Source organism: Vombatus ursinus, unplaced genomic scaffold, assembly GCF_900497805.2.
Source record: "Vombatus ursinus unplaced genomic scaffold, bare-nosed wombat genome assembly UNPS02014805.1, whole genome shotgun sequence".
In the NCBI taxonomy this organism is placed as follows: Eukaryota; Metazoa; Chordata; class Mammalia; order Diprotodontia; family Vombatidae; genus Vombatus; species Vombatus ursinus.
This window is the reverse complement of record NW_020954583.1, coordinates 11,316,193-11,335,424: the sequence shown is the minus strand read 5'-3', so window position 1 is coordinate 11,335,424 and position 19,232 is coordinate 11,316,193. Positions and strand designations below refer to the sequence as shown.

The following is a 19,232-nucleotide window of genomic DNA, read 5'->3' as shown; positions in this document are numbered from 1 at the left end:
GTGTGTGTGTGTGTGTGTGTGTGTGTGTGTGTGTGTGTGTGTGTGTGGGTGACGTGTAGGTACGTATTCTATCCTCCTTTGTCTGCCTCAGATGAAAGTATGGTTCAAGTCATAACCTGCTCCCTCAGCCCTTCCTCTAGTTTATTTATATACACACATATATGTATATATAAAGTATATATAGGGTTTATATAGTCTTCTTGAATACCCTGAAAATGTAAGATAGTAAATTCCATACCCTTCCTCTTCCTCTATTCTCTAATGTGTTCTTTTTTCCTTACTTTTTCTTTCTTCTCTTAAGTTAATCAAAACTTAATAAAACAATTTCCAGGTCCCCTAGTCTTATTTAAATCCCTTTATGACCCCTATTGCCATTAGATTTTTAAGGGACATCTGTTTCTTCTCCCACTATTAGAATGTGAACACTTCATCTTTGTACATTGCAAGCTTCTAAATAATTCTATGAGTTCCTATAGTAGTTTAGTTCTCATTTTTGATAGTCCAGTTGGTATTGCAGTACTAATCCTTTCATCTGAAGATATGTCCTTGCTTTCTTTTACACCACGGTACCCACTATATTAATAGCTCTTTTTTTGTACACTCATATCTTCAGTATTTCTACATTTTTTTTGAGGTTTTGCTCATGAAAATTTCTATCCTTTCCCTACTTTTTCTCTTTTTCCTTTATTTAATTTTTTAAAATTTATTCATGAGGAAAGAGGGACTCTTTTGAGCTGATGAAGGATAACTAGGATAACCAGGTTTAGATAATCATTCACCTAGCCATTTTGAGAGCAGATCTTCTATGACTGGAACTTGTTCCACTTATCTGAGTTACTGAAAGTTATACAACAATTTCCCAAAACTGATTTATTCTAACAATTTTCTACTTATAGGATTATGTAATTTAGAGATGGAAGGAGCTTTAGAAATCACTGAGTCCAAACTGGCTCACTTTACACAGAAATAAAGATAACTGAAATCAGAACACATGTTGACATGTCATAAATGAGAATATTAAGGATACTAGTTAATTTTATCACCATATTAATCAAAATGGACTTTTTGAGACTAAATTTTTAAGTCAAATTCACACAAAAAGAGTTTTAATAATAGTTTCGACATGTAACATTGGAATATATATCAGTATAGCTTTTGTCAAAACAAGCATACTATACCCCAGGATGGGGGTATTCCCAGGTAGGGAAATGGAATATATAAATAATGTAAGGAGATAAGTTCTAAAAATTACAAAAAATAAAATAATGTTATATTTTCACATTTAGATAATTATGCTAAGTAAACATATTTCAGTTATAGCTAAATTTCTAAAAGAAATACCCAGAAAAGAGTTGAATAATGGATTTACATATATCATTACAAATATTTGTTTTACCTGATCATGACTCTCTGCATATGCAATACACTTTTCAAGGTAACGCCTGTTTATGAGGGTATGTACAATGTTTCCCATATTCCAGTCTTCATCTTTAAATTCTTTAAGTATCTAGTTAAAACAAAATAGAAAAATACTTATAACTAAAATGAATTGTCTTATGATACATATTTCTCCTCCACTATGACTGTTAACTTCAATCAAGAAAAAAAATGTTAAGTACTTACTATGCATTAGGCATTATGTTTCAGTGAATACAAGGACAAAAATAAAAGTCTCTGCCCTTATACATACCCAGATGTAAATATGAGGTATATTAAGAGAGAGAACATTTATTTGTGAAGACTTCACTCAGTTCAATAGACAACTGAACTGAAACCTAAAGGAAAAGAAGAATTTTAAGGGGTAGAGAAGAAGAGTGAGGGTACTGTTGGATAGCTTATATAAACATATAGAAGGAGATGGCACATTTAGAATTGGGAGAAGTCAGAAGATCTGCAAGTCTGGTTTGAGTAGAATGTGGAATACATGGATGGAAGGAACATGAGGCAAGATTTAAAGCCAGATTGTGAATACTAAGCCCTTCCTCATTTACTCTGGGTACAACAGAGAACCGCTAAAGGCATTTGATCAGGGGAATGATATGGTTAAATCCTTTGTTCTGTGAAGTTTGGATTCAGTCAAAGGGCCACACTGAAGGATCTAGAGGGCCACATGTGGCCTGGAGGCTGCAGGTTCCCCACCCCTAGCTAATCTATACCATAGAAAGATTATACTTTCTGGTGTGTGAAGACTGGTTAAAGTTAGGAGAATAGAAGATGGGAGATCAATTCAGAGAATAATAGCTTATACAGAAAATGATGAAGACAAGAGACTAGGATGATCACTAAGAGGAAAATGAGGGAATGATGTGATACATGAAATTAAATTGATAAAATCTGACATTTGATTGTAATATGATGAAGAGAGAAATTGAAGATGACTGTGAAAACAGGAAAGTAAATGACTCAGAAGATGGCTGCCAACAAAAACAAATTTTGATCGGCAGAATCAAAAGGAAAGATGAGCTGTTCTTTTGGACAAGTTGAGTTTGACAGACTTGTAAAGATATCTAGTAGGTGTTAGAGAACAGGAATTCAGGAGAGAGAATTTAATACATAATTTGTTGGTCATTTACAGATAAGATAATTGAACCTCTAAGGGCCAATGAAATCATCCAGCTTACAGAGAAAAGGGCCTAGGACTGAGTTCTTAGAAACAGCTATGGAAAAAGGTAAGGACATAAATGATAGTTCATCTATCAGACAGGTAGAAAAAGAGTCAAATTTTTGTCATGAATACGAAGAGAAGGGGCAGCTAGGTGGCGCAGTGGATAGAGCATGGGCCCTGAAGTCAGGAGGATCTGAGTTCAAATCCCGCCTCAGACCAAACACTTGACACTTACCAGCTGTGTGACCCTGGGCAAGTCACTTAACCCCAATTGCCTAAAAAAAAACAACAACAAAAAAACAAAACAAAGAAAACAAAGAGAACAAAACACCAAATGCAGGGGTGAGAATCAGAGTCAAAGTCTACTAAGGAGGATGAGGGCTAATAAAAATAAATTTTCTTTAGCAATTAACAGATTAACGACAACTTTCTAGAGAGAAGTTTCAGTTGAGTGTTAAAGAGACAAAGCCATGATTCAAGGGAATGAGAAGTGAGTAGGAGATAGGAAGTGAAGTCAATGAATGATCTTAAATCATTACTTTCTAGGCATTTAGTAGGGAAGGGAGGAGAAATTTAAGATAATTCCTTGAGGGGATAATAGGGTTAAGTGAAGAATTTTTAAGGATTGTAGGCAACTAAGTTTGTATACAGAAGGAAAGTGAGCAATAAAAATGGTCAGCAACAAAAGAGGAAGGACATTATCATTGGGTCAGAGTCATAGAGGAAATATTAGGGGGACAAATACGTTAGCCACGACAAGAAAAAGAGACATTCCTTACTTTGATACTAGACAAAAGGAGGAGACAATGAATGAATCTTCCAGGGTTGTGAGGGGTATAGAAGACAGGACATGAAGAAGCTCATGGTTCATGGCCTTTGATTTCCTCAGTGAAACAGGTAGCAGCATGATCAGCCAAGATAGTTGAGGGTGAGAGAGAAGGGGAGCATCATAAGGGACTCGAAAAGAGATAACAAAGTTTGAAATAGCTACTGGGAGGAATATGAGAGAGAGCCAGTTAAAGAATAAAAAGATTGCTTAATAACAGCGGACAGATGAGATTAACTACACCAATCTATACTGAACCCAGTTATGAGTTGTGTGATTTCTTTTACAGATGTAGACAGTCAACAAATATCTATTAAAAGCTTACTTTTTGTGCTGGAAATACAAATACAAGCAATATAATGGTCACTACCCTCAAGGAACTTACATTCTATTGGTGGAAGAAAATATATAAAAGAAAGCTAAGAGAAGCTGGGAGCTGAAAGAGAGGAGCAAAAGTAGAAGAAGTTCTGAGTAAAGCCTGCAAAGTTAATGAGACATGGATGGCCATGGTGCCCCTCTTTAAAATACATTCTGAGATGAATCGTGCAATCAGAGAAAGAGACCATAGGGGTAGAGGGTTATTCCTATACACAAATCTTTCATGTATAGGAATGTATAATCTTTCAGAATGAACAGGCTGCTGGGGAATGGTAGAGGCAGTCTGGAGGAAGGAACATCCATTAGTGCCAGAAGATGGAATGAATGAGATGAAGGAATCGAGGATGAATGACACTTATTAACAATTCAGTGAGTGCTCCAGAGCATACAATGGAATTGAATGACATGAAAGTATGTATACTGTGAAGGAACAATCAATCAATCTATATTTATAAAATGCCTACTATGTGTTAGCAATATTGCTAAGTGCAGGGGATACAGCTGGAAACAAAAGGAGGCAAAAGGCAGTCCTGGTCCTCAAGGAGATTTCAATCTAATGAAGTATATAACATGCAAACAAATATATACAAAGCAAGCTATTTACAGGATAAATAGGAAATAATTAACAGAAATAATGCACTAGAATTAAGAGAGGTTTGGAAAGACCTCCTGTAAAGGATGGGATTTTTGTTGGGACTTAAAGGAAGGCAAGGAAGTCAGGATGTAGAGCAGAGAGAGTGCATTCCAGTCAGGAGGCCAGACAGAGAAAATGCCCAGAGGTGAGAGATACAGCGTCCCTATTCTTGGGACAGCCAGGAGGTCAGTGTCTCTGGATTAAAAAGTACATGGCAGAAAATAAGGTGTAAAATGCTATCCACATCCAAAGAAAGAACTATGGGGTTTGAATGCAGATCGAAGCATACTATTTGCTATTTTTTTTTCTGTTTTGTTTTGTTTCCTCTTTTTGGTGGTTTCTCCTATTGGTTCTAACTCTTCCTTACAACATCACTAATGTGAAAATATGTTTAATAGAAATGTATATGTATAGCCTATATCAGATTGTGTGCCTTCTTGGGGAGGGAGGGGAAGAAAGGAGGGGGAGGAAAATTTAAAACTCAAAAACTTATGGAAATGATTGTTGATAAATCAAAATAAGCTAATAAAAAATTAAAAAATAAAGAAAATAAGGTGTAAGAATACTGGAGAGGTAGGATTATGCAAGAGTTGTGAATGCCAAACAGAGAATTTTATATTTGATTGTAGAGGGGAAAGAAAGTCAATGGAATTTATGGAGTAGAGAGATGTCATGTTTGGACCTGTGCTTTAGGAAAATCACTTTGGTGGCTAAAAGGGGCATGATTTGGAGAGGTGAAAGACTTGAGACAGGCACACCCTCCAGAAGGCTCTTACAACAGATCTGGTTTGAGTTTGGATGAGGCCTTGCACTATTACCGAAGCAGTATCAGAGGAGAGAAGGGGGCATATTGGAGAGATATTGCAATAGTAAAATATACAGGCCTTGACAACAGATTGGATGGGGGTGATGAAAGAGAGGAACACAGGATTATTCTAAGGCTACACACCTGAGGGACTGAGAAGCTGGTGCTGCTTTCTACAGTAAGTAAGAAGAGGGGTCAAGGGAGATTAGGGGAAAGATAACAAGTGTTTTGGACATGTTTTGTTTAAAATGTCTACTAGACATCCAACCTTAGATGTCTGAATGGCAGCTGGAGATGCAAGACTAAAGATCAGCAAAGAGGCTGGAGCAGAATAGATAAGATTTGAAAATCATCAGCATAGAGATGGTAATTATGATGAAGAGAGATCATCATAATTATGAGAGGGGAGCCGCTGAGAACAACAAGTGAAGATAGAGGGAGAAGAGAAGAAGGCTCAGGAATGAACCCTGAGGGACACCTATTATTAGAAAGCATGACATAGAATATCCTGAAAAGAAAACAGTGAAGGAATAGTCAGATAAGCAGAAGGAAAACCAGGAAAGAGTTGTGTACTGAAAACCTAGAGAGAAAGTCGTGTTGACAAAGGGTAATCAACAGTGCCAAAACCTGCAGAGTGGTCACAGAGAATGAGGACTGAGGAAAGGCAACTGGACTTAGCAACTAAGAGATCACTGGGAACTTTGGATAGTCAAGTGTGAGCAGAATGATAAGGCTGGAAACCAAACTGTAAGGGATTAAGAAGACAGTGAGAGAAAAGAAAGGAGAATCACCCAAAGTTTAACTACAAGATGCCGAAGAGATATAGGATGACAGTTAACAAGGATGAAAGGGTCAAGAGAGGGTTTTTCCAAGAAAGAAGAGACATGAGCATTGTTTGCTTGGAGTAAGGAGAGTTTGAAAAAGTGACAGAGAGGGGATGACAAAGGAGGCAATCTACTAGAGGAGATGAGATGAAATGGGATCACTTCAGTAAGGAGTAAGGTCACTTCATTATGTGAGACAGGTGAAGAAGAAAATGGCAGAAGGCATGTGAGCAACAGAAGACAGGGAAGAGATGCGAAGAGGTGGCTTGTGAAAAATGGCCTCATTTTTTTCCATAAAATATGAACAAGAATCTAAGATTAAAGTAGAGATGAGTAGAGTGAAAGGTAGCAATGGGAAATAATTTTCATAGTGACTAGAAGAAAAGGAAGTGGGTATTGGTTCACCAGGATACCAGATTAGTGAACACCCAAAATTCCATTTAATATTCAGAAACACAAATTTTTCTCATTCATCAACCTTACTTAACCAGAAAAAATAGCATCCATATAGTTGAGTGAAATATGGCATTCTTTTTAAAAATAATCATTATCTGTGGGAAAAATGGAACACTAATGCATTGCTGGTGGAGTTGTGAAATGATCCAACCATTTTAGAGAGCAATTTGGAACTATACTCAAAGGGCTATAAAAATGTGCCCAACAATAGCACTTCTACGGCTGTATCCCAAAGAGATCATACAAATGGGAAAAGGACTCACATGTACAAAAATACTGATAGCAGCTCTTTCTGTGGTGGCCAAGAATTTGAAACTGAGGGGATGCCCATCAATTGGGGAATGGCTGAACAAGTTGTGGTACATGAATTTACAGAAGAACCTGGAAAGACTTGTATGGACTGATGTTGAGTGAAGTGAGCAGAACCAGGAATATGTCGTACACAGTAACAGCTATGTTGTGCGATGACTAATGTTGATAGATTTAGCCCTTCTCAGCAATGCAAGGATCTAAGATATCTCCAAAGGTCTCATAATGGAAAATGCTATCCACATCCAAAGAAAGAACTATGGAGTTTGAATGCAATGGAAGCATATTATTTGCTGTTTTTTTTTCTTCTGTTTTGTTTTTGTTCTCTTTCTAGCAGCTCCTCCTACTGGGTCTAATTCTTCCTTACAACATCACTAACATGAAAATATGTTTAATAGGAATGTATATGTATAGCCTACATCAGATTGCACACTGTCTTGGGGAGGGAGGTGGGAAGGGAGGAGGAGAACAATTTAAAACTCAAAAGCTTATGGAAGTGATTATTGATAAATGAAAATAAACTAATAAAAAAAAAGAAAAATGATCATTATCTACTTTGGCCATCTAGAACATGCCCCACTCCCCACATCGCATAATGATGGTCAAGATTTATTTATTTTTTTTTTAATTAGGCAGTTGGGGTTAAATGACTTGCACAGGGTCACACAGGTAAGTAAGTGTCAAGTGTTTGGTCTGCAGCCAGATTTGAACTCAGGTCCTCCTGACTTCAGGGCCAGTGTTCTATCCACTGTGCCACCTAGCTGCCCTGTCAAGCTTTGATTAATAATTGTAACACAATACTAGTATTTACTTCTAAATCATATAATAATAACATATAATTGTGATCATTTAATAGCAGACTAAATAAAGTAATTTTAGAATTAATTTTTTAAAACGTACATCAAAAGTACTGCTATTTCTTAGAAGCTAAATAAATATTTCAAGAGTTTCAAGAGTAATTATCATTGAATTTAATCACTTATAATATTTTGACATGGATACTTCAGTTGTCACCTGGAAAAGCAATTCAAATAAAAGGTTACAAAAACATGAAAGCAGGCTGATATGCTACTGAAAACTATTAGGTATAAAGACATATTGCAAATGCGGAAAAGGTATGCAATTACTTTTTAACAACAATAGAAAAGGCAGAATGAAAAGCAGTGTTACAAATGGCCATTAGCTCACTAACCCTGGGAATTCTGAGTTCAAAAAAAGACCATTTTGCCTGCTGATTTTATAAACATGAACCCTCACTCTAGGATGATGTAAGCATAATCAGGTAGGTTTTCTGGCAAATTTGGAAATGCTTTATATTTATATGTAAAGGCATATAAATTAGAGAAGAAAAAAATTCCATGTGGCCCTTAATTTGTTCTCAATTTTTTACTTTAAATTTTTAACATTGGCTTAAATAATAAACAAGCATTAAGTACTTTACTACATGTTCATCACTCTGTTTAGCTTTGTGAGGGATGAAAAAGAAATAAAAGATAGTCCTTTTCCTCAAGGAACATCTAGTTGAGAAAATAAAATGGCCATGCATCAAATTGTTAGAATAGAATGTAAAACTATAGTCACAAACCACATTGTCTGGTAATTCCAAAAGATTTCAGGAATTCAAAAAAAGAAAATGCCATTGTAGACTATGATTAATTAGGAGTAGGTTTATAGTACTTCACCAATAGAAAGTAAACCCAGGGGCAGGCACTATTTTATTTCTGTTCCTGCATGTCTAATACCTCATATAGTACTTGTCACATAGAAAATGATTTATAAAAGAAAATTGGATTAAATTGGAGAGTAGTTTTCCATTAAAATGGCTTTGGAAAACATAGAATGCAGAATGGGAGAAAGCCTTTTAGCAAGGGAAAAAAGCACAAGAGAAGATATAGAAACAGGAATGAACATGACAGAAAAGTTTGAATGGAAAATCACCACATTAGAAGTGCAGCTAGCTGAGGAAAGACTCTGAATGTCTGAAGCTGAACGCTGAATTTAGTATAGCAAGACATTCATTCAACTAGCATTATCAAGCTTCTGCTACATACCAGGCACTATGCTAAGTGCTGATTTTATAAAGAAAGGCAAATAAGCAAATAAAAAAGCTCACGGTCTAAAATGAGAGACAACATGCAAACAACCATGTACAAATAAGATATATGGGTGAAAGGCCAGTGGAAATAAGTTGAAAGACACAATGTCTTGTTTCAAGAAAATTCAGGGGATTTGCAGGATATATGGAGTAGACTAAGGTATTAGGAGACAGGAAAGCAGAAAGGTGTCAGGATATGAATTATAGTATAATCCTGGAGGTAATAAGGAGCCAGTGGAGTTTAGTGAATGGAGTATGGGGTGGAAGGTGACATGGTCACCTTGCCTTTTAGAAAGATCAATCTGTTAGCTGAGTGGAAGGTAAATTGGAGTGGGGAGACACTTGAGTAAAGAAGACCAACTAGTAGACTACTGCAATAATCCAGGTGTGAGGTGATCAGGGTTTGCACAAAGCTGGCAGCAATGTAAAAGGAGAAAAGGCAGCATATATGAGAGATGTTATGAAGATAAAAACAATAGCACTTGACCAACTGACTGAATATGGGTAGAGGAGAGTGAAGAGTCAAGAATAACATCTAGGTTATAAATCTTGCTGACTGAGACAATGGTGGGTACTTTTGATGATAACAGGGAAATTAAGAAGAATGGAGAGTTTGGGGGAAAAGATAATGAGTTCAGTTTTGGACATGTTGGGTCTCTAAGAAACATCCAATTGAGATGTCTAATAGCAAGTTGGGGATACAAGAAAGAAGGCAAAGTGAACAGTTAGGAGATAATTGCACTAATCTGAGATGATGCAAATTTGAATTGGGATGAGAAGACAAATCCCATCAAAATTAATCATATTAATTACAAGTTAACTATAACAAGTACTTTTATAACAAGAATTAAAATAACAAGTACTTTTTTGTTTTCTTGATCTTTTTATTTTTCATAAATCTTTTTATTTTTCCAACTTAAAGCTTTTTCTATTTTCTATAATTACATGTAGAGTTTCCAATATTCATTTTTATAAGATTTTGATTTCCACATTTTCCCCTTTCCACTCCTTCCCCCTTCCTCTCTGGTTTGGCTCTTCCTGGTGTAGGCATCAGCACCACATTTTTGTCATAAAAGGAATTTGGAAGGACTCCTTCTTCATCTATTTTTCCAAATGGCTTATACAGTATTGGAGTCAACTATTCTTTAGGTGTTTTGCAGAACTCACTTGTAAATCCATCTAGCCTTGGAGATTTTTTCTTAGGGAGTTCATTGATGATTTGTTCAATTTCTTTTTCTAAAAGAGGATTATAAAATTAAGTATTTTATTTCCTCTTCCGTTAATCTGGGCAATTTAAAGTTTTATAAACATCCATTTTCATTTAGATTGTCAGATTTATTGGCATACAGTTGGGCAAAAGAGCTCCTAATGATTGCTTTAATTTTCACTTCACACCCTTTTCATTTTTGACACCAGTAATTTGGTTTTCTTCTTTCTTTTACTCAAATTAACCAGAGGTTTATCTATTTTATTGGTATTTTTTTTCATGAGCCAGTTCTTACTTTTATTTATTAGTTCAATAATTTCCTTACTTTCAATTTTATTAACCTCTCCTTTGATTTTCAAAATTTCTAATTTGGTATTTAATTGGGGATCTTTAATATGTTCTTTTTCTAACTTTTTTAGTTGCATGCCCAATTCATTAATCTGCTCTTTCTCTACTTAATTTATGTAAGCATTTAGAGATATAAAATTTCCCCTAAGAACTGCTTTGACCACATCCCAGAAATGTTGTTACGTTGTCTCATTATTATTTTTCTTTGATGAAATTATTATTCTTATGATTTTGTGTGACCTAGTCATTCATTAGAATTATTTAGTTTCCAATTAATTTTTAGTCTATCTTTCCTTAGTTCTTTATTACCCATAATTTTTATTGCATCATGATCTGAAAAGGATGCATTCAATGTTTCTTTCTACATTTGATTGTGAAATTTTTATGCTCTAATACACGGTCAATTTTTGTGTAGGTGCCATGTACCACTGAGTAAAACATACATTCCTTTCTATCCACAATTAAATTGTCTCCACAGGTCTATTATCTCTAATTTTTCTAAAATTCTATTCACCTCCTTAACTTCTTTCTTGTCTATTTTGTGGTGAGATTTAACTACTTTTGAGAGGGGAAGGTTGAGGTTCCCCACCAGTATAGTTTTGCTGTCTATTTCTTCCTATAACTCATTTAGCTTCTCCTTTAAGAATGTGAATGCTATATGACTTGATGAATATATGTTTAGTACTGATATTACTTCATTGTTTATGGTACCTCTTAGCAAGATGTAGTTTCCTTCCTTATCCTCTTTTAATTAGATCTATTTTTGCTTTTCTTCTGAGATCAGGATTGCTATCCCTACTTTTTTTTCCTTCTTTTTCTTACTTCAACGGACACATAATATACTCTGCTCCAGTCTTTATTCTGTGTCTATCTCTATGCTTCAAATGTGTTTCTTGTAAACAACACATTGTAGGATTATGGTTTTTAATCCACTCTGCTGTTCACTTTCATTTTATGGAAGAGTTTATTCCATTCACAGTTATGATTGCTAATTGTGTATTTCCCACTGTCCTATTCTTCCCTATTTACACTTTCTCTCCTTTCACCTTGACTCCTCACTAGTATTTTACTTCTGACCACTGCCTCCCTCAATCTGCCCCCTCTACTATCAGCCCTCCTTCCCTTTTCTTTCCCTTTTCCCCTCCTACTTCTGCCCCTCACCTGCTTCTATCAGCTCCACTCCTACTTTTCTTTTCCCTTTCCCCTTCGACTTCCCTAGAGGGTAAGATAAATTCTGATACCCTGAGTTCCATCTTTGAGTCAAACCCTACGAGAGTATGGTTCAAAGGCTCATACCCTCCCTTCTTTCCCTACAGTATAATAGTGTAGGGAAGGCTGAATTTTCTGTTCAGTTCTGGCATTTTCCTCAGGATAGTTTGAAATTCTCCCATTTCATTGAATATCCATCTTTTCCCCTGAAAAACACTGCTCAATTTTGCTGGGAAGTTGATTCCTGGTTGTAATCCAACCTCCTTTGCCTTCCAGAATATCATATTCCAAGCCCTCTGATAATTTCATGTAGAAGCTGCTAAGTCCTACGTAATCCCAACTGCGGATCCTTGATATTTGAATTGTTTCTTTCTGGCTGTTTGAAGTATTTTCTCCTTGACTTGATAATTCTGAAATTTGGCTACAATATTCCTTGGAGGTTTCATTTTGGGATCTCTTTCAGGAGGTGATCAGAGGATTCTTTCAATGACTATTTTATCCTCTAGTTCTAGGATAACAAGACAGTTTTCCTTGATACTTTCTTAAAACATACTGTTCAGGCTTTTTTTTTTTTATCATAGCTTTCAAGCAATAAAATTATCTCTCCTGGATCTATTTTCCAGGTCAGTTGTTTTTTCCAATTAGGTATTTTACGTTTTTTTGCTATGTTTTTCAGTATTTTGATTTTGTTGGACTGATTCTTGATGTCTGAGTCATTAGCTTCCACTTGTCCAATTCTAATTTTTAAGGAATTATTTTCTTCGGTTAGCTTTTGTACCCCCATTTCCATTTGGTCAATTCTACTTTTGAAGGAGTTGTTTTCTTCAATGGATTTTTTCTTTCATTTGGCCAATGTATTTTTTAAGAAACTGTTTTCTTCAGTCAATTTTTGTCCTCTTCCCAGGCTGTTGACTCTCTTTTGCATAACTCTCATTCCTTTCTCCATTTTTCTTCTACCTTTCTTATTTGACTTTTAAAATCCTTTTTGAGCTCTTCTAAGAAGGCTTTTAGGTTTGAAACCAATTCATATTCCCCTCTGAGGCTTTGTAGGTAGGCATTTTTATACTGTTGTCCTCTTCCAAGTTTTTGTTTTGATCTTCCCTGTCACCATAGTAGTTTTCTATGTTCGTGGCTCTTTTCTGGTTTTTGCTCGTTTTTGTTCTTGGGGTACTGGGGGCACTGTCCCAATCTTTCTGCACTGGAGGCCAGGGGCCTTTCACTGGCCTTCTGTACCAGGACCTCTAATGCTAGCAGCTTGTCCACTGCACTGGGGTGGTATGGCCTAATCACAGCTATTGTTCTGGGGCTGGCAGTTTTGCCTTCTGTGCTGGGGCTAGAGGCTTCAGAGCTGGCCTACTGTGCCACTGGCCTGCTAAACCAGGACTGAGGGGCCTTGGTTGCTGATATGTGATATGGCTAAAACACTCTCTTTGGCTTGCCCAAACACCTTCTGCACTGGACTTTGCTCCCCTTTTACCAAGTAAGATAGAACTTTCCTGAAATCCTTCTAAGTTATCCTAAGCTAGAAAATTGTTTCACTACATCTTTTTGTGAGTTTAGAGGCTTTATTTAATATTTGTTTTTGTTTATTTGTTTGTTTGTTTTTCCCTGAGGGAAACTGGGGAGAGCTCAAGCAACTTCCTGGCTTCTGTCCACCATGTTGGCTCCACCCCCCTCAACAAGTACTTTTCAATATAACTTTTTTTCATATAGCCATAGCTTATAACTCAACAAACTATAGCTTTAATATTACCATCTAATATGAGGGAATTAGTTTGTGATGAATTGCAATGTATAAAAAAATGAGATTATAATGCTTAATTATAATGGCAAAGTTAATAAAAATTCCATTTATAAAAACAATAGTATGGCATTCATTACATTATATGCATAGTTAAAATATAACTATGTTTATTTTGAATGCTGAAAAGTATATGAATAAATGTAGAAAATTCAAAGCACTCACTTGATCACTGATACAGAGTTGTCAGTTGGCCTTTTCCCGTATGGTGCAATGACACTAACAAAAACCGCAAAAGTGACTAGTAGATGCACAGGTATAAATACTAAAGGCTAAAGAAATTCTGGGTACAAATTTTTATTTGGCTCATATCTGACCGTGTTAGTATAGTGGAAAACGATGACCCTGGGACAAGGAGGACCTCAGTTCAAATACTGCCTATGATACTAGCTGTCTGAGTAAGGACAATTCACTAAGTCTCTTTATGCCTCATTTTCCTCTAATTCAAAATGAGGATAATGCTTGCAGTATCTATATCACAAATTTGTCATGACTTTCAAATGAGATAATGCATGTGAAGTTCTTTACAAACTTTAAGGAAATTATTATTTTTATTATTATGGAACAGTCATAGATAAGTAGGAGTTTCTTATTCATGACAACTACATTTATAAAGTGTGCCTGTATTACTATGAAACACAGATGAAAAGTGCCATGGGTATGGATAATAAGTCATTAAATCAATCTGCAATCCTGGGAAACACTGGTGAGTTACTATACTTTTACATGTAATGTTGGACCTCCATGACTGGGAAGGAGATAAAATATCCTCATGGTAACCTTCGTTTAATAACTATGATTATTTGACTATAAAATGATAGAAAGTGAGTTTCCTGACCATTAGTCAAATCTCTCTCTTAAATACAGAAATAAACCATAGTAATTATGATGGCTTAACAATTTCAAAAGCCAAAAATGATAGCTGAATAGACACAAAATAATTATTCAGACTAATAAAATTTTATAAGTAGTCTTACCTGGATCCACTTATCTGGAATTGCCATGGCTAATCGATAATCAAAGCCTCCTCCACCCTGTGTAATAGGACAGCACAAAGCTGGCATTCCTGAAACATCCTAAAAGAAGATAAAATAAAAACCATAGATTTTACATATCATATAACAATTCTGACCTAACACTCCATTATCAAACATTAAAGAAAAATGAGATTTAATAACTGCCATTCAATTTTTCTGGAAAATTTCTCTCAAAATCGATAAATCACCAGCGTAGAGAATTGAAAAGCGATGTGACTATGTTACTATGGTAAATCTTCCAAGGAGAGTCTTCCTCTTTACCTCTGGCCCACTTCAGACTCCTACTACCACACATACAACACAGATAATGACAGTGTTTTCCAAAGTAAGTTAAAAATGTAAGGTAATATTATGAATTCAATTCATTTTAAAAGATATTTGTTTAGTGCCTACTATATTTAAAAATAGTTTTGTGATTATGGATAGCAAATATATATATGTATATATATCTATATAGATATAGATATACATATAGATATAGACTCTGTACTTAAAAGTATGTCTATACTTCCAGGGAACTTAAAATTGTTAAGGGGTCCCCTGAACTTTTCTTTGAGTTGCCATATTTTCCAGAAAACACTGGCCCCAGAGTATTCAAGAGTCCCTAAATGTGTCAAGGATGAAGTCCCCTCCACCCTACCTCCCACCCAGAGCTGATGTAATTTGTTATTTGCACCCTCAACTGGACTCCCTGTCTGTCCTTGGGAATCAAGACAGGTGTCAGTCAATCTTCACCAGACTGAGAAACTGCACATCTGGGACCTAAATACATACACATACACACAGACACACAGACACACACCCCAAAATAAAATAAAATAAAATAAAGATTATATGAAAAAGGAGGGAGTATTGTTTCATCGTGACAAATACTTCAGAGAACTTAAGAAGGGTGAAGCCAGAAAAAAGGCCACTGAACTCAGCAAAAAAAGGAGGTCATTAGTGACTTTTGAGGGAGCTGATTCAGTAAAGTTGTCAGGACAGAAGCCAACATGAAAAGGGGCATTGCAATAGGAGTCAGGATAACTAAATTTAAATCTTGTCTGACACACTTAATAACTAGTGGTCATAAGGAAGTCATTTAGTCTCTCTGAGGATCATGTCCCCATTTTACAAATGAAGACTACATTTGTACTCTCTCCCAGACCTGTTGTGAGGAAAGTGATTTGTAAAATTAAAGTAAATAAATACAAGGCAAATACAAGACAATTCATGGGAAAAGATGGCACTGGGATCTGAGAAAAGCAAATAGTGATTATGTATTTGATTTCACTCTGTAATTGATTTTGTCCTGTAACTATCTAAAACATGGTTCTTTGTTTCTGAATTTAGTTCAAAAACTCGGCTGGCTAGTAATGAGCTAAGTTTCGAAATCCAGTGCTTTTGCTAATCATTGTTCTATTCTTGCCTCAAGGACAACTGCTATATTTGAGGGATTTGGGTGGACACCAGGGAGTCTAGTCTGATATCTTAACACCACCAAGCTATCTTTCTAGGATGTATGGTTTGCTATCCAAAGAAGTCTAGTTCGCTAACTTTGTAGGTGGACTCCAACAATGAACATTAGTCACAGGAGGGAAGGAGGGGACTGTTGCTAGCTCCTCATTCCTAACTTCTAACCAATCATATAACAATATGATTGTGATCATATGTACACACATAGATAGCCTCAACTATGCAACCAATCATGTTGTCCTCAACCCTATGATGTCGCCAATACAACTGTATTATTTTCTCATCTACCCCGTTCTGTTCTTTGTTCTGTATTTCCCTAAAACTATAAGAGGGCTGTCCTACTCAGGGTCTTTTCGTTTATCTGGTTCAAACCCTGTTAGCAAACTGTTGTCTTGCGCATAGAACACATGCCTTAGTCTACCTTTGTTGAATTTCACTAAAAACAGAGTCTTGAAAGAAACCAAGGATTTTAAGAGGTGGAGTTGAAAAGGGAGGGCACTTCATGCATATGGAACAGCACAGTACAAAAACACTGAAAACAGAGATAAGAGTATTATGAGTGAGGAACAGTAAGAAGCCTATATGGCTACACTATGGATTCTATGAGAGTAATATATAATAATCCTAGAAAGATTAATTTGAAACTAAGCTGTGAAGAGCTTTGAATGCTGAAAACAAAAGTTTTTACTTTATTCTAGAGGTAACAGAGAGAGCTATAAGATTTTATTGAGCAAAAAAATAATATGGTCAGACCTGTGTTTTATGAAAAATTGCTTTGGCAATTATATGGAGGATGGACTATAATGAGGAAAGAATTGAGGCATGGATATTAAATAGGGGACTACTGTAAGAATTCAAGTAAGAAGTGGTAAGTGCCTGAAACAGGGACATGGAGGACCATCATTCAAAAGATGAGGAAATAATAATGACAATATTTGGCAATTGATGAATATATGGGGTGAGAATGAGGCAAGAAGAATTAGGAAACAGATTTAGAATCTAAATCTTCGTAACAAAGGAGCTCATATGAGATACAAATACACTCAACAAAACAGAAGTTCACTACCTCAACAATCTTTGACAATCAGAGGTGTTAGAAGGGGTACAATATATAATGAGCCAAGAAAGCTGTATTTAGCTTTTGTCTGATTCTACTTTAAATCCCACATTCAATTTATTTTTTTTTTCCAATATGGATCTATGATTTCATTGGTATAGAGAACTCCCACTGAAGACTGTCAATTGTTCTGCAATTTTCAGTCTCAGAGAAGCCTCCCAGGGCACTGAGAATAAGTAGCCAGGATCACACAGTCAGTGTGTATAAGAGACAGGAACTGAAGCATAACCACAAGGACCTGATCTATGTCTACTACTACATACTTTTAATCAAACTAGATGTTAAAATTATGGAAATAGTAGTCATATTCTAACTGCTTCCCTCTTGTTACTATAATCAGATTCAAATTCATATTATAATTTAAATGATAACAATTGTTTCTGTAAGCCTAAACTACTTTCTTTTGGAACCTTGCTTATGTGGATCAATTCTACATTTTGAATACAGACTCCCACTAGAGAGAAAAGTGATATATTGAAATTGAAGTAGTTTTCTATTTAAGTAGAAGAAAACTGAAGGCACAACTTAATTAAAAAAAAAATTTAAACAACTTAATACAAAATACACTAAACTCTCCAAGTTTCATTGGTGGAAACACTGATAATCAGACTATAAGTTCCTAGATGATGAACCTGTTTTACTCAGAATGAAGAGAACAATCAACAGAACAATTTTAGGTTTCATGTATCAAATAATTGTTTCTTTTTTATCAGAATCGATTATCTGATACTTGGTGTCATTAATTGTTTGTTACATATCTCTTAGCTATGTTGTGAAGTGCCATCTGTATCACTGATTATTTTTTCTGACAGCTGAAATGAAATCTTTTGATAGAAACAATATATAATTATATAAAATATATTATAGAAATTTTGTTACTACTTCAATTTAATTTAAATTTTATTAATGTACACTTAATAAAAAGTGCACATAAGTTATGATATGCAATCCTTTTGTTTTTTTAACTTATATAGTGAAATGTTTATATTTTTTTATATTTAAGGAATTAATTAAAATCAAATAAAAAAGTAAAATATTTGTATTATAAATAATTACTATAATTCTAAGTACTGATAAAGCATATGTATGAAATAAAACATTGTAAAGGGGGCTAGAAGCAATATGAGTGCAAAGGTCCATCAGTTAAATACTCTCTTTTCAGACTTTGCCAGGATTATCAATGGGGGAAGGACGCATAACTAGCACAGCCCCTGTATCCTCTGTGATTTTAAGACTTCAGCTAAATTAAAAAGTAACTCTCTCACACCAAGAAAGCTTGAGGATTCAATAGAAAGACTTAGCTTCTATTAACTGGCTATTTATTTACTGCCAAGTTACATTAATTCTTTGTGATTCAGTTTCCCTTCCTACCAAATGGGAGTAATAATACTCCTTCCTTACTTTAATCACCTCATAACTTTTGTTTAGGGCAAAATTAGTAATAACCATGAAAATCTGTATGATCATACAAGTATTAATAATGTTACTGTTTGCTACTGGTTGAGAAAAGTTCAATAAAATATAAGTTTATATTATTGAAATGCAAATGTCTACTGTATATGAGAGCACTGTGCTAAGTTTTTGGAGCTAATATAAAATTAAGATAAGATAAGGTCTCTCTTCATGGATCATACAGTTCAGGAAAAGCAGAACATACATAAATATTTATCTAATACAAGATAATAAAACAAAGTAAATCATAAAATGAATCTCACAAGAATGAACATAGACATTTTATTATGCTTAAAAAATCCTAATATGTAAATACTTCTATATATATTCTTTATTATATAATGTAAATGAGTCTGCTAAGTTTCTACTAAATTTCTAATTTTCTTAAGCCTATGTTCAGCTTTGAAATAAATTTCTCCTCTTATAATTGCTTTTCTCTACCATCCTGAGAACACTGCAGAAAAGTAAAAGTTGGTAACATTGGAACTATGGCCACAAGTCGGGGTGGGCAAGTAACTCTTATGTTACACCTAATGTTTATGGAATTAAAAGTACTCTTCTCTCAACATATATACATATTCCATTCTAAAAATGCCCAATTTTTTTTAAAGCTGAGTAATGTAGAAATTATATTAAAAAGACACGTAAGAGGTCCTAGTAATTGAGGATAAAAG

At 35.1% G+C, this 19,232-nt stretch overlaps 1 protein-coding gene across 1 annotated transcript in view; it reads right to left on the bottom strand.

Moving 5' to 3' along the window:
* Positions 1 to 19,232, bottom strand: part of GBE1 (1,4-alpha-glucan branching enzyme 1) — a 281,545-nt gene that overhangs the window by 94,247 nt on the left and 168,066 nt on the right. Inside the window, exons 10-11 of the mRNA XM_027874190.1 lie at positions 14,475 to 14,573; positions 1,397 to 1,507 (exon numbers count right to left, since the gene is read on the bottom strand). Coding sequence (XP_027729991.1) covers positions 1,397 to 1,507; positions 14,475 to 14,573 — 210 coding nt within the window. The remainder of the gene's footprint in view (positions 1 to 1,396; positions 1,508 to 14,474; positions 14,574 to 19,232) is intronic.